Raw genomic sequence first — 16,390 nt, 5'->3', positions numbered from 1 at the left:
CCCAGTTTGACTTATCCATATATATTTTTTTACTTTAGAGAGAGAGAAAGAGAGAGAGCAGAAGAGAGGGGCAGAGGGAGAGAGAAAGAATCCTAAATAGGCTCCCCACTCAGCAGGGAGCCTGACCCAGGGCTCAACCCCACAACCCTGGGATTGTGACCTGAGCTGAAATCAAGAGTTGGATGTTCAACTGACTGAGCCACCCAGGCACCCCGAGTTATCCATATTTTTATTTGCCCTTCCTCTATTTACAATGACTCACTGATTATGTAAACTATTTCTTAAAAAAATGTACTAAAAATATCTGCTTTAATGTATTTTAAGACTGAAATTAATTTCCTACGATAGCTACAACAAAGAATATTTAAGTTCAGAATGTTCTTTTCTATACCAATTATAAAGACTTTTTAAATTATTTTTAAGTAATCTTTAGGCCCAACATGGGAATCAAACTCACAACCCAAGACCAAGAATCCCATGCTCTACCGACATAGCCAGCCAGGTGCCTCTTCTATTCCACTTACAAAGAGAAAATAATGCATTTCTCCCTATTTTTCTCAATAAGTACAGCTAAAACACCTAGACCTTATATTTAAAACAAATGTAGGATGATTCTAGATGATGGTAAGAAGAGAGATCTAGGGTCCTGGGGACAAAAAGGAATGATGCAGCAATAAGTTCTGGGAGTTTTCCTTCAGCCTCATACATCCCAAATTGGGTATCGGAATGGTCAGCAACCAGGAAATACCAATGGGCACAAACAAAAACCCCCAGAAAAGCGATACGTCTCTAGCCAAAGGACCACAATTAGGGCAACCCCGCAGAACAAAAAGCTTTTAGATAGTAAAAGCTTGATGACAGCGGAACCCCACGGAAAAAAACAAAATAGGACGCCAGTCCATCTCTGTGAGCAAAGGCCAAAGTGCTAAGTAAGCCCAGACTTCCACCTTAAGGAGCTACAGGGAGGTTTCCATCCCACCCCCCACCCCCTGAGGTGATAACAGAGAAGACCAAATTTACTTAGAGGCATTTTAAGGACTTGAATCTCCACCCAGACACAAGGAGGCTCTCTCCCCTTTTCTGTGTCAGAAAAAGGTGAGTGAGGAACCAGAACTTTTACAACCATTCAGAGGTAACAAGACCTCCCTGCTCCATGGTATCAGTACAAGCACATGGAGAGGAGTAACAAGGTATCTCTCTTCCTGCCAAGCAGGGTGGTGGTATCAGCCAAGCCTATGGGGGGCCTGAAATGCCACTGTTTCCCAGGAGTAGGGAGGTACCGCTCCTACCCAGGAGGTTAAAGGCAGTTAAGTAGGAAACCTGGAATCTCATCCTACACCTGAGATTAACAAAGTGGCGTCTACCTTTCCCCAAATGTTCAGTGTCAGGAGACCAATTAAAATGCATGATTTAATCAAGATCCGAGGTGTCATACAAAATGCCCAAAATGCATAAGATATAATTAAAAACCACTCATCACACCATGAATCAGGAAAACCTCAATTTGAATAAGAAAACACCGTGAACAGACAGCAATAAGCTGATACCAATGTTAAAATTATCTGACAAGGGTTTTAAAGCAACCATTACAAAAATGCTTAAACAAGTAATTATTAATATGACTGAAACGTAAGGAAAAAAGAAAGTTTCAGCAAAGAAGTAGAAGATGTAAAGAACCAAATCAGTATTTTATAACTGAAAAATACTAAACTAAATAAACAGCAAAAACTGACTCAAAACCAAAATGAAAGGGTCAGAAAAAAAATTAGTATACTGCAAGATAAAACAATAAAAACTATTCAACCTGAACAAAAGCAGACTGAAAACAAAATGTAGAGAACAACATGGAGCCGTAGACCTACAACCACCAAAAGCTTTGCTAAATAGCATGCTTATCTTTTACTTCAATTTGGCTATGAGACCACCTAATACATTTTTTTGTCACTTACCTAGCCAAGGTGATAAAATACTCCATAAGTCAATTTACCCTTTTATTCACATGGTATAAAAAGGAAAGAGACCCTTCTTGGTGCGGAACCAAAATCATCTGAAAAAAGTTTTCTTTGGAAGTACTGCTTCCTATAAAAGACAGATCTTTTTAAATTGAATGTGAGTTTTCAAGACTCAAGTTGTTACTCTTATCACTGTTAATGGTGAGAGCAAAATGACAACCACGAAAATACCACTTGGAATTTATACTGGTCTTTACGGTAAAAAGGTCAAAGTATATGTAGGTCTTCGATCGTATCTCAGGTGTGTTACTGTTCTCATAGATAGACTGAAAAACTTAAACTGAATTTGCAAAGGTATATGTCTCACTAAAGGGCCCAGAATGTCACTCAGTATAGGCAGAAAAAAACACAACATTCTTTTAGTATTCAGTACTACATCTTTCAATAAACACTAGAATTCCAAGTATGGGGCTGGTAAGTGTGGCTATACACAACATAATTAGCCCTTGGGGAGCAGGCGGCATTATATTAGTGAATTCATTCATTCATTCATTCATTCAAGAATATTAAGTGAGCTCACACTATATGCCAGGTATTGCTCTACGTACTGGGAAGGAAAGTTCCTAATCTCATAGATTACATTCTGATGGGAGAAAACAAAAAATAACCAAATCAAAACAAAGTAACAGGTGAATAAATGCTAAGAGGAAGAGGAAAAAAGCAAAGAAAGGTAACTAGGAAATGCTAAGCATTTACAGACGGTCTTATTTTCTATTGCATGGTCAAGGAAAACATCCACAAGAAAGTAGCATTTGAGCAGGTATTTGAAGGAAGCTAGGGTTCAGTGAGAATGTTAAAAGTATAATTTTCAAACAGTTAAAATGTGAATTGTATAAATATAAATTGAACATATGCCAAGAACTTACTTTCCTCATTTATTAATAAATGAATAATTTATGTTAAGATTGAGGGAATCAGATGTTAAGACTGGTTCAAAGAGCATTTGAAGGTATGTGTGTATATATATTTATCACATATATATCTCATATATATTCCATGTTTTCTATATATAGTCTATATTTCTATATTTTCTATATTTCTATCTATATGTTCCATATATACTTCTTATACAGAGAGAGACAGAGAAAACTTAAATAATGGTGTGTTAGACTAAGAGTGGTAGATTGAAGACAAAAACTCACCAATGTCCTACAGGGCAATAAAGAGTATTTTTGAAGTTATCTTTTCTAACAGATATTACTTACGTCTCTTCTGGAAAAAAAATTAACATGGAATGTCAACATATCTGAGACTTCCAATCAACAGTAAACAGTGAGTCAAATAAAGTACATTCTCTGATATAATCCTAAATCTATTAAACAATATCCCCGTAAGGCAGTGAAGGAACACAGCTCACCCTTTCCCTTATTTTCAAGTTTTGCTTTTTTTCTTTCTTTTAACAGATCTATGCAGACAGAAGAGCATTCCAGTCAGAGAGACTGTGAATGAATCACAAACCATTTCCCTCCGCTCACCACTCCAACAGCCAAGGAATGCCCTCTCCGACACAGACTCACACATTCACCTGGACCTTATTAAGAACTTTGGTGTAAGTAAATAGCTGGAAAAATTGGAGAAGCCAGAAGATTTATATTGGAAGGAGACTGAGAATTGAGGCTGGGACATGAATTGATTTACATTTTTAAAAACATTACCTGCTGAAATAAAAACTCATTAAGGAGAAGAGCAAGGGTACAGGCTAGAAGACCACTTAGGAGACCATTAAAATGATCTAGGCAAATAAACATCTAAATATATAGTTTGTCAAGGGTAAAAAGTGCTATTGAGAAAAACAAAACAGAATGGGAAGGTTGATAGGGATGTCAGTATTATCTGGAAAGGTCTTCTCTGATAAAGTAGTATTTGCACAGAGATCTGAATGATACAAGAAAGAAAACCATGCAGAGAATTGAGAGAAGAGTGTTCCAGACATAGGGATAAGCCACAATGATTGAGGAGAAAGAGGCAGGGAAAAGATGGGGAGGGAGGTATAAAAGAGAATGCATTGCCTTGCAAACCATTTTAAGGACTTACTTGGCTTTTAATTTGGGTGAGATGAGAAGCCATGAAGGTTTCAGAGCAGAGAAAACACATGATCAGCTTTAAGTATTAAACAGATCACATTGGCTGCAATGGGAAGAATGGTCTGTAAGTGGGCAATGACAGAAGCAAAAAGTTTAGTCAGAAGAGCCTTTAGTATTCCAAGGGAGAGATAAGGATGACTTAGAATAGTGACCCTAATGACAAACAGTCAAAACCTGGACATTTTGAAGGTAGAACTAATAAGTTTTGATAAAGGAACAGACATGGTTAGTAAATGTATCAGCCTTAGCAACTGCAAATACAGAGCTATCAATTATTGAGATGGGAAAGTGTAGAAGAAACAAGTTTATTAAGAAAATTTGGGGGGAAGAAGAGGAGACATTGATTACAATTTATGAAAAAGGTTAAATATCTCAGTTTGGAATTTACAGGATTCCAAATTCTTTCAATGTAATCACAGTAAGAAAAATCAGAATATCAGTTTCTTCTTTTTCCAGAAAATCAATTTCTAAGTTTCATCCATCAGAAACCATATCTTACACTAAACTGAGTCTCAACTAGCACTCAGGGCTTCTCACAGATTCATACTTTTCAAAATGGCATTTATCATCAATTTCATCCATTGTTGGCTAATTATTTTACATATTTAAGCAAGCATCTGACCCTTCATAAAGTATTTATTGAACACTTTTTGAAATTACACTACATACTTCAGCAAAAGACGCACATATTAAATTTTAAATTCACCGGGTTTACCTGAAGTTCTTTGTATCTATCTTGAAAAGAAATGGCCTCTTGCTCTTTTTCTTTAAGGAAATCTTTTTCTAAGACACTATGCTTTTCCATCAATGATTCCACATCCTAAAGAAAAATCCAAGCATAAATGTTATAATATTTTACAATGGCATACAATATATTCAGTGTTCTCAATGAACACAGCATAAAAAATTTGGTAAGGAAAGAACTCACACGAGTGTGGTTTAAAGTTCAACAATATTACAGGTTATATGCCCCCCTATCATTTCCAGACCAATATTAACATTAACATAACACCAAAATTATTTACACTAATAAATGAATAATAGCATCTAAACTAACTGTAATCAGCACAAACTATCTCTACATATACTTTCTATAAATTTGCAAAAGTCTTTTTATAGATATATTTGTAGGAAAAAGAAATGAGAACGTAAATAAATAATTCACTAAAATAGCTATGTATCTAAGTACTCTAGGCAAATATCCCATGATATGTAACTTCCCATAGGGACAAGTCAATGTTACACATCTTCTAATCATATAAGAAATACAACACTACCTGTTTTCAAAGTAAATAAAAATAAATCAGAAGAAAAACATTAGAGGAACAAAATCTAGTAGAGATGTTCATATCTTTAAAAGTACATATCTAAGATTAGCAATTGCTTATCAAAGACTTTTCTAAGTGATACACTCATAAAACTCACTTAAATCTACAGCCAAGGGAAGACAGCATCTTCTTCCCCTTATTAATTCTTTTTTTTTTTTATTATTTTTTAAAATTATTTCAGAGAGGGGAGGAGAGAGAGAGAGAATCTTAAGCAGGCTCCACATTCAGCACAGAGCCCAATGAGGGGTTCGATCCACAACCCTGAGATCATGACCAAAACTAAAATCAAGAGTTGTACACTCAACTAAGTGAGCCACCCAGGAGCGCCAACTCCTGAGTTCTTAATCAGACATTGGGACTATATCAAGTTTCAAGTCTTATACGATTCAAACATTTATTTTTTACGCAAATGTAAATATACCTTTTTAATCCTCTGTTTTTCTTCTTCAGAAACTTTGAGTTTAATCTCCAGACTTGAAATTTTCTGCTGAAGCTGTATGTTTGATACATTGGCTCCAAGATCCTCAGAATCATCCACCAGAGCAATTGTTCCATTACTTTTCTCATCATTTAAACCCAATGGAAAAAGTGAGATATCCAGATGAGTGTGTGTTGATTGCTGAATCTAAACCACATTAAAAAAAAAAAAAATACACAAGAGGGAAAGTTTACACTGTACCAATAATGAAAACATCCAAAGGGCACCAGAAACCACATTTGGAAATTAAGTTGTAGCAAAGGTTCTGAAATTATTTCACCCTTTAAGTAAATCAACAGAAGACCTCAAACTTACAACAACCTGATCTTTGTAGTTAAGAAATAAACTGTCTCTAAACTTTAGAGTCTAAAGCATTTATTATTTTGCAAGCAAAGCACTAAAAATTTAAAACGTTTTCTTATGAAGGCATACAATTAACCATAAACACATCTGACACTCACCAGTCCTTAAATTTATACACACATCCAGAATTTGTATATATTTTAAATTGTAAGTCAGAATTTGAAATTTATCAATAACTGCTACTTGATCATCACTCTCTAGTAAAAATAACAGGTGACTCAAGGTTGTGTACTTCACTTTTGAAATCTGGACTAACTGTAACGTCTAAAACAATGCCTGGATCAATAAATATGTGAATGAATAAACCCCATGACTACTGTCTACTCTAAAATTGAAATGAACATTCTAATATCTAAAAACACAGGGTTAGCTTCCCTGAACAGAGAAATATTTTTTTGTAATTATTGTTTTCTTCTGAAGTCCAAGATTTGAAATGCAAAGCTAAGCCAATTTTAACAAATGATATACTCAAAACTGTATTTTGGTAACTATAGCTACTTAAATACTTTGCAATTATGCCACAAAACATATTATTCAGTTTTTGGAATTCTAGATATTAGCCTCCAAGTCAAAATATCTACAAAAATATTTCTTTCAGAAAAATAAGTAAATAAAAAAAAAAATCAGAAAGGCCTCATTTAAACCAGCAAGCAATTTTTTAAGCGTGCAAACTTCTTGTACAAAATACACTTGTCTTTACCTGTGCTTTAGGAACAGTTTGACTGACAATGCTGTCATCTGTGTGTGTATTCTCTGGTGATGAAATGATGGGTTCCGAAGACAGGCAGCCAACTGAAGGAGAAGAGTGGTCATGGTCCAGTATAATCTCAGGAGAAGCTGGAGAAAGATGGACTCCAGATACTAGAGAATAAATAAATAAAGGATTGTCAAAGAGAAAGGAAAGAATAGGTTGAGAGGAAGAAAGAGAATAGAGGGAAGGAAAGGAGAAAGGATAAGGGAAGTAAAAGCAATGAGAGTGAAAATAAAGATTCCAGGACTATTCCTCAGGGACCATTCTCTGAAACCTAAAACTAGTATTTCTAAATTTAACATGACATTTCCATTTGAGACCTAGGCAATAAAACAATGTAATAGTGTCTTAGTGTTTACATAATAATACACTACCATAAGCAGTGCATTTCTGACTGAAAGTACTCAAATATATCACCCATCTACATTCAGTTAAGAAAAAGCACTAGTGTGCATACTAGTCACAGGCATTGGGCACTGAGAAGGTAACAGCGAGCAAGACAGATGCATTCATGCAGGCAATGGCCCTATGACCCAGTTGGCAAGTCAAATCAATTAAATATTTATTACAATAAACTGACCTCAAAGGAGGAATCATTACTTTAAAATAGCTGATCCAACTGCCTCTGTGTTAACTTCTAATAGGCAAAAGAATTTTCATATTAAAATCTATTTGAATTGCTTCTATAAAAAAGTAATGTTGAAATTAGTTTGACAACAAAACATTACTAGATTGTGATTAGGTTCAAATACAAAGGTCATGAAAGGAAAGCTACCTGCCAAGATGAAATAAGACAAAAATACTGATAAGGATAAAATACAAAAATTATATTACTTTATTTTCAAATGTTCTTCTAAAAATTCAAAAGTATTTGCATTATGTGTTTTCAAGTTTAAGAAGAGTAACTAAATGAATTGTAGCAGTAATCCATGTATACATTTTGACTTTCTAAATTATAAAGACCTTTATTCCACATTGGCATCAGTGGCAACGTCAGTGAAGTTCTACCATAAATTCTGGAAGGCAGCTCACAATGGAAATTGCATTTTTCTCTGAGGAAAGACATTTATAAGGTCATTAGGTATTTAAAAACAAAAGAATATATCAATTTCTGACTGGTACCCTATAGGATCATTCAATTATCTTATCTATGCTATTATTGTGTCATAATGCTGAATTTTTAAGATACTGTATAAGGGATTCTACCTGTCCCACACACATTTCACTATTTTAACTAAAATACAGAAAACCAGAATTTCAATTCATGCTTGTACTTGATACACCTTTTTCAGAAATTCTTTTTTCTAATCTTCACTATTCGGTATGCTAACAGATTTCCCTAAAATGTCAAAATAGTTTAGCTTCTAATTCTGAATTATAATTTGTAACAAAAAATATTACTAATGAGTTTTTAAAGGCATGAAAATAAGTACTATAGTACACTGAGAGGGAATACAGCCTTGTGATTAACAGCATAAACTCTAGAATCATATTGCCGTAGCAGGTGTAGAACAACTAGCAACTTTAACTTCCCTCAGTTTTCTTGTCTGTAAAACTGACAAAGAGGTGGTGATAAGGCTTAAATTGACTAAAGTATGTAAAACACTTAGCACTGTGCGGGTATTATTTTCATTACTACTTCAAAGATCATTAAAATTTGTCAGACAATTACATTTATTTCTGGGCATAAAGGGTATATGTGACTATGATCCTGGATTCAAGAAACTTTTTTTTTTTAAGGGGAGACTTAAGGAATTTGTCTTGTCTTTTTTTTTTTTTTTTTTTAGTTTATTTTGAGAAAGACAGAGAAAGCACCAGTTGGGGAGTGGAGAGGGATAGAGAGAGAGAGAGAGACAGACAGACAGACAGACAGACAGACTGAATCCCAAATAGGCTCCATGCTGCCAGCACAAAGCCCAACACAGGGCTCCAACTCACGAAACTGTGGGATCATGACCTGTCCCGAAATGAAGAGTTGGACTCTTAATCGACAGAGCCACCCAGGAGCCCCCTGGGTTCAAGAAACTCTCAAAATATCATTCTGATCTAATACTTGAACATTTTAAAATCTCTTTATGTCACTCATATTTACAGCCATAATCTAAGATGTCAAATTGTCCCAAGTTAAATTCTCACTCTGTAACATATGTTCAAGTATAACATATTAGGAAAAACATGAAGGAAAAGTGGGTAGAATAAAGGGAGGGAGAGGAGAAGGAAAAGAAAGGAAAGAGATACGTAAGGGGAAGAGGAAGGGAGAGGCTGACGGAGAAAAGTAGGAAGAGGGGCAGGGAGGAACCCTCAACCTTACACTTTCCCCTAGCTACCGCCACCCTATCACACTTTCCCTTTAGAACCAAACTTCTTGTCTCCAAATGATTTGCTCAATTTTTTTTTCTTCCTCCCCCAACCCTCATGACTCCACTGGATCCATCATTTAAGATAATAATTTTCCTTTCAGTTACTATTAAGTTAAATGAACACTTCTTACTTGATCTTTCCTTAGTTCTCCAGAGCACTTGCTATCATGATCCTCCCTGTTTCTGAACTTCCTCCCTTGGCACCTGCGATACCACCATCTCCTATATTTCCTCTGAACAGTTTGACTATTTTGTTCTTGTTTCCTTTTCAGGCTCTTTCTCCATTCAATCTTTTTTTTTTAATTTTTTTTTTATGTTTATTTTTGAGACAGAGAGAGACAGAGCATGAGTGGGGGAGAGGCAGAGAGAGAGGGAGACCTAGAATCCTTAGCAGGCTCCAGGCTCTGAGCTGTCAGCACAGCCCAACGCGGGGCTTGAACTCACAAACCATGAGATCATGACCTGAGCCGAAGTCGGTCGCTCAACTGACTGAGCCACCCAGGTGCTCCTCTCCATTCAATCTTAAGTTTCACTCTTCCCTACACCCTCTGATCTTCCCAATGTCCACATTATTATTACCACTTTCAAAACCTATTATTTAGATAATGACCTACAAGCTAATAATATCTAAATTCATATGTCTCAGCACACACCACCTATAGCCCTCCAGTCCCATATACTTACCCAACTACCAGACAGTTCCATTTAGCTGCTTAGTAGTATGTCACACTTACCCATCATCTTATAGAAACCTGCTTTGCTTCATGCTTTCCATCTTAATTAACAGCACCTCAAAGAACTACTTGCCCAAGCCAGAAATGATACCATTAAGTGCCAACCTCACTGCAGTCACACTGTGCTACTAACAGTTCTAATTATGCCATACTGTTCAATACCTCTGTGACCTCACAATATACTACCTAAGTAAAAGCCACAGCTGTGGAGTCAAAAATGGATTCAAATTTGGGGCCCCTGGGTGGCTCAGTCAGTGAGGCATCTAACACTTGGTTTCAACTCAGGTCATAATCTCATGGTTCATGAGTTCAATCTTCGCACTGGGCTCTACACTGACAGCACCAAACCTGCTTGGGATTCTCTCTCTCCCTCTCTCTCTGCCCCTACCCTACTCGTGTCCTCTCTCTCTCTCAAAATAAATAAACTTAAAAAAATAATAATAAATAAAAAATAAATGGAAATAACAAAATGGAATAAAAAAATAAATGGAATAAATAAAAAATAAATAAATTTAAACAGTAACAATTTACTCATTACACAGCCTTGGGCAAATTACCTAAACCCATCTAAGTCATAATTTCTTCATCTGAAAATGGGGAAATAATATGTAGCTCAAAACAAAGCTATACAGTTTAAATTAGACGATGTATATAAATCACTTCATTGTACCAGATAGGTACATGGTAAATATTCAGTATATGGCAGTTGTCATTGAAATTATCATTTTTCAACATTCAAAACAAGATTATCCAGGATTCTTTTCACCTGCTCCATTACCACCCAACCATAATACAATTTAAATATCCCACTATCAACATATGACAGAATTTCTAAGAAATAACTTTAATCAAAACATTATATATAATCTATGGAATACATTTAAAGCAATGATTAGGAAAAAATCTAAGTATTGAACACTTTAATAAATTAAAAAAATTTAACGAATTAAATGCCTAGCTCACAAACTAAAATAGAAGGAAAATTCAAAAAGCATAATAAAGAAAATAAAGATAATACAGATACTGAAGTAGACTAAGAAAGTAAATCTTATTAACAAAATCCCCGAATTTCTAAAAAGAAACAAACAAAATAATAGTTAACTTATTCAAAATAAAAGAGAGAGGGGTGTCTAGGTGGCTCAGTCGGTTAAGCGCTGGACTTCAGCTCAGGTCACGATCTCAGTTTGTGAGTTCGAGCCCCACATCAGGCTTGCTGCTATCAGCGCAGAGCCCACTTTGGATCCTCTGTCTCCCTCTCTCTCTGCCCCATCCCGCTCTCTCTTGCATGCTCTCTTTCTCTCAAAAATAAACATTAAAAAAAATTTTTAAAAATAAAAGGGGGAAGGTACAAATATACAAATTAAATGACAAGGGGAAATAATTAAAGCAGAAGAATTTTTTTAATACTAAAACTCCTCTGCAGGCTTCTAAGTAAATTAATTTGAAAACTTAAATAAAATGATCAATTCTCCACAAAAACGTAGCTTATAAAAGTTGTTCTGATTAGAGCTTGAAAAAAAAACCACTTAAAAATAGATCAACTTCTTTTGGAAAAAAAATAAAGCTATCAGGCAACAACCCCATTGATGAAGCACTTCAAGAAAATTTCTATCAAAAATTCAAAAAATGAATAATCCTAATGCTCTAAAATCGTTACTGAACGTTGAAAATAAAGGAAAATGTCATTAGCGTTATGTAACATTAATGTAACATTGAAAGCTAAGCTTGATACAGACAGTACAAAAAAAGAATAATTAGAGATTTTTAGAGTATCACTTACAATAAGGTAAAGTTATAAGTAAAATATTAGTAAAAAGAATCCAATACCATATCGAGAAAATGATATGCAATGAACAAGTTAGATTCATTCCAGTAATGCAAGGCTGGTTCACTATTAAGGAATTCATTAACAAAATACTCCATATTAACAGATTTGAAGATAAAAATGACATGATTATTGCCAAGACTCTGAAAATGCTTCTGATAAAACTGAATACCCGTATCTGTTAAAAACATTCAAGAAATTAGGAACTGATGAACACTTTCTTAAAATGATATAGACCTTAGTCCTAAAATCAGCATGTTAATTAATGGAAAAAAACCAAAGTTGTTTCCTAAATGAACAGGAACAAAACAAGGATGACTACTACCTCCACACCATGGAACATTCCTCTAAAGGGACAGGCCAGTGCAGACAAAAAAGACAAATTAAACATAAGTATAAAAATAGGAAAAGGAAGAAAACCATTTCATGTTCCTACTAACTAAAACAATACACACATTCAATAAAGTAGCAGGATATAAACTTAAACGAAATAGCAATTACCTGTAAAAACAATAACTATTTAGAGTATATAATGGTAAAGAATACTATCTTCCATAACAACAAAGAAGATAAAGTACTTAGTTACAAATTTAACATGAAATCTGAGGGAAATTTTAAAACACTTCTGAAAGACTCAAAGGTAGACCTGAAAAAAGGAAAAGACATCCTAGAACTGGATAGGGCAACTAAACATCACAAAGATGTCAATTCTCCCTTAGTTAATTAACAGTCCTAATATAATTCCAATAAAAGCATCAATAGGCTTTTTTATAAATGAGCTAGACAAATGGACATTAAAGGTCACATAGAAAAGTAAAAATGCAAAAATGGGCAGGAAAATACTAAACATGCAAAAGTGTAAGGAAGATACTACCCCCTCATTATAATATACCAAATTAAACTATACTAAAACATAGTACAGACCTTAAGACACACTGTATTTTAAATTATATTAACACATACAATAAACCCTTTATAAATAAAACAGTGTGTTGTTTTGGTGCAGCAATAAACAGACCAAAAGAATACACCAGAAAGTCCAGAAATAGACCCATGTATGTGTAAAACTTAGACACGTGATAAAAATGGCATTTCAAATCACTAAGGCAAAGATAGTGCAAGGACAACTGATTAGCCATTGGGAAGAGATAAAATTAGACTCATACTTCACACTATAGACAAAAAAGTAAACTCTAAGTTGATCAGAACTCCAAATACTTAAAAATTGAGACCATATAAATATTAAGAGAAATATGAGTGAGTTCCTCTTTACCTTGCATGTACTAATGGGCTTTTTAACTAGAACTTAATTCCAGATACAATAAAAGAAAAAATTAACAAATGTGACTAGAGAATAAATATATAAAAACTTTGTAGGTATCAAAACTTAACTTCAATAAAATTTTTAAAAGCTAATAAACAAAAAGATACATAATATGTATCACAGATAAGGAATAATATTCCTAATATATATTAAAAACACTTAAAACTTAAGAGGAAAAAAATTAGGAAAAAAACAGCCTATAGAATACTGGGCAAAAATGTGAACAGACAAGTCACCAAAAAGAAAATACACAAACAGTCCTTAAATACATGAAAAGACGCAGACGCATGCACCTACTCATTTGTCATAAAAGAAACACAGGGAAGAGAATAAAGCCAAAAGTAATGAGACTGCTGGGTGCGAGACAGGTGATATGAAGTGGAAAAACAGAAGAAAGGGATGGTGGAAATACCTTGTCTATCAGTGTGCTTTTTAATATGGTTCTGACTTTTGAAACCATGTTAATGTTTCACTAGTAAACATAGTAAAATAACACTAAAATCAACAAGCAGGGGAATAAAGGGATTGAATCCTAAAATAAAATACAAAGAGTAATAAATGAACTAAACCATATTTCAAATGAATAATCATATCACACCACAAAGTGTGGGAGGGGGAAGGGTGGAGGTCAAGAACTAACCCAAATTAATTTGGGACATGGTATTTTGACTATATGTCCTAGGCATAAGAACAAAAACAATGCTAAATATTGAGAAGAGGAAGAAAAAATAAGAGAACGAGAAGGAAGGAAGAAAAAGAATAAAAATAAAGCAAATATGGTAATATGTTAATATCTAAAGAATACTGATGAAGGATATACGGGAATCTTTTCTTCACTTCTTACTGCTTTTCTGTAAGTCAAAATAAAAACAGGAAAGAACAAAAAGAGAAATTATACAATAGAAAATAAGAGATCTGAAGAATTGCTCGTAAGGGAAAAAACTACCTAGTCTAAACAAAAGTCTTGCCTGTGCAGAACTGCCAAATAAAGACTTGATATCATGGAAAACAAGTATCGCAATACCCCCCAGCAATACTCTTCATAATAGCAAATAAGTGAGAACAGCCAAAATACCTACTGACAGTTGAACAGCTAAGTCAGCTGTGGCATAATCATACATTAGAGTTTTTACATCAGTGAACATAAGGAAACTATAGGTATATGCAACAACACGGAAGAGTCTTAGAAACATAAATTTGGGTGGAAAATGTAAATCATAGGGAGTTTACACAGTATTGACCTATTTTTATAAGGCACATAAACAAACAAAACTCTTTAGAGATACACATACATATACAATAAACAATATATTTACAAAAGTAAGGAAAACATAACACAAAATTTAAGACAGCAGTTCCCTTTGGAGGAAGGCATAGGGAAAAGACAGAAGAGTACTAGAATTGGTAATATTCTAGTTCTTAAATTAAATGGCAGATTCATGAGTGTAATTTTCAAATATAACCCAGAAAAAAATAAGTACACATACCTAAAAATTTAATTCTGAAGACTTCTTGTTTCAGTGCCCTTCCTGGTTGCAGTACCCTCATGAGCTATGTTATCCCACTGATCAGAACTTGCTCTGGGTAAGTAAGATAGGAAGAAACTCTAATTCAAACTAAAGATAAATAGGGATGAATTAGTTCACTCAAATAAATTATGCTTTTCTGAAAAGATGTCAAGAATCAGCAACAGACTAATAAACACAAGATTTGAAGGCGCAAGCCTAAGTAGCATCCTGCTAATCACAATATTTATTCCAGAGACAAAAGAAGTTGAAACTCAAATGCCTAGAATTTACATATGCTTTCAACTTATGAGGTATTAGTGGAAGTTTTAGGCATTTGTTTAACTGAATAATATGAATGTGTACTGAATATGTCATAATCCACATCCTACTTTAAAAATAAAATGAGAAAACAAATGGGTAGTGCCATGGAAAGAGAACATATAAATGCATTACTCTCTAAGTGGAAACTAGATATGTTCAGTTAAGCCTCTAAGTTTTTCACTGTGCTATAATTCACACATTTTTCCTGCATTTTAGGTGACCATCCAATGACAGTAATTTACCCTTAAAAAAAGCCACATTGGGAAATACTGTCCATATACAGAGAGAGACCAAAATATTATTCAATAATAATGATGGGGGCACCTGGGTGGCTCAGTCGGTTAAGCATCCGACTTTGGCTTAGGTCATGATCTCATGGTTCGTGAGTTCAAGCCCCACATCAGGCCCTGAGGGCTCAGAGTCTCGGCCTGTTTCAAATTCTGTGTCTCCCTCTCTCTCTGCCCCTCCCCCGCTCACAATGCGTCTCACTCTCTTTCTCTCAAAAATAAACATTAAAAAAAATGTAATAATAATGATGGTACACATTTCACATGTCTGCTTAGAAAATTACAAATTCCAATATGTAAAATATAATTATCTTCTCACCTAGCCAAGAATATACAGCTGTTAAAGTTTCAAACTGCTACAGTATTCTTTGGTCTATTAAAAAGCTGACTGGTGTCAGTCTTCATGTTAAAAATCTTTATAAGATCAAGTATAACCAGCAGCAACATCATCTACATAAAAACTCGGCCAAATTTTTTTAAGAAGTGAAAATATACAAAATCTTGTTTCTTTGGGTATTTTGTTTGTTTGATTGCTTTTAAATCTTAAGCAAGAAAGAGTACAGACACAATTTGCTTCACTTCAAATGTGAAATCCTTGGTTTTCTAAGACAGAGAATACAAGGTCAGCATATACTCATTACAGCTATAAAGCTAATCAAAAGTGCAATGAATGGCACATCTTCATCTTTCACTTTGTAATAGTAATCAGCAAAGTCATCGGGCATATCATTTTTCATTAACAGACCTCTTCTAAAACACAAAAAAAAGCCCACTACGTCAGAACACCGCATAAGCAAAGGAAGACCAAGTTTCCAAATAGTATGCAATTTTTTTCCAGTAATTCCGCCTGTGGTCAACTCTGTTTTGTTTACATAAGCATAATAACTCTTGTAAAATCTAAACAAGAAACAGGTGTAAATGCTCTCATGCATTCTTAACTGTGCCCAAAGAAATCTGTTGATCTCCGCTAATGGTTAATAATTCACAAAGAAAACGTGAACAAAATGGTAATCGT

The 16,390-nt window shown here is 34.4% G+C and overlaps 1 protein-coding gene across 37 annotated transcripts in view; it reads right to left on the bottom strand.

Moving 5' to 3' along the window:
- The window catches only part of CCDC91 (coiled-coil domain containing 91), a 389,726-nt gene that overhangs the window by 255,908 nt on the left and 117,428 nt on the right, over positions 1-16,390 (bottom strand). For 34 of the 37 annotated variants that reach the window (XM_045061603.1, XM_045061601.1, XM_045061604.1 and 31 more), the window contains 3 exons: positions 6,966-7,126; positions 5,846-6,049; positions 4,812-4,916 (listed from right to left, as the gene is read on the bottom strand). In XM_045061603.1, coding sequence (XP_044917538.1) covers positions 4,812-4,916; positions 5,846-6,049; positions 6,966-7,126 — 470 coding nt within the window. Of the gene's footprint in view, positions 1-4,811; positions 4,917-5,845; positions 6,050-6,965; positions 7,127-7,979; positions 8,069-10,060; positions 10,270-16,390 lie in introns of those variants that run through there. The other 3 variants (XM_019834761.3, XM_019834763.3, XM_019834762.2) reach the window with 3 other exon arrangements.

Source organism: Felis catus, chromosome B4, assembly GCF_018350175.1.
Source record: "Felis catus isolate Fca126 chromosome B4, F.catus_Fca126_mat1.0, whole genome shotgun sequence".
In the NCBI taxonomy this organism is placed as follows: Eukaryota; Metazoa; Chordata; class Mammalia; order Carnivora; family Felidae; genus Felis; species Felis catus.
Note: the sequence above shows the minus strand (reverse complement) of the source record. Positions and strands in the feature narration are given on the sequence as shown.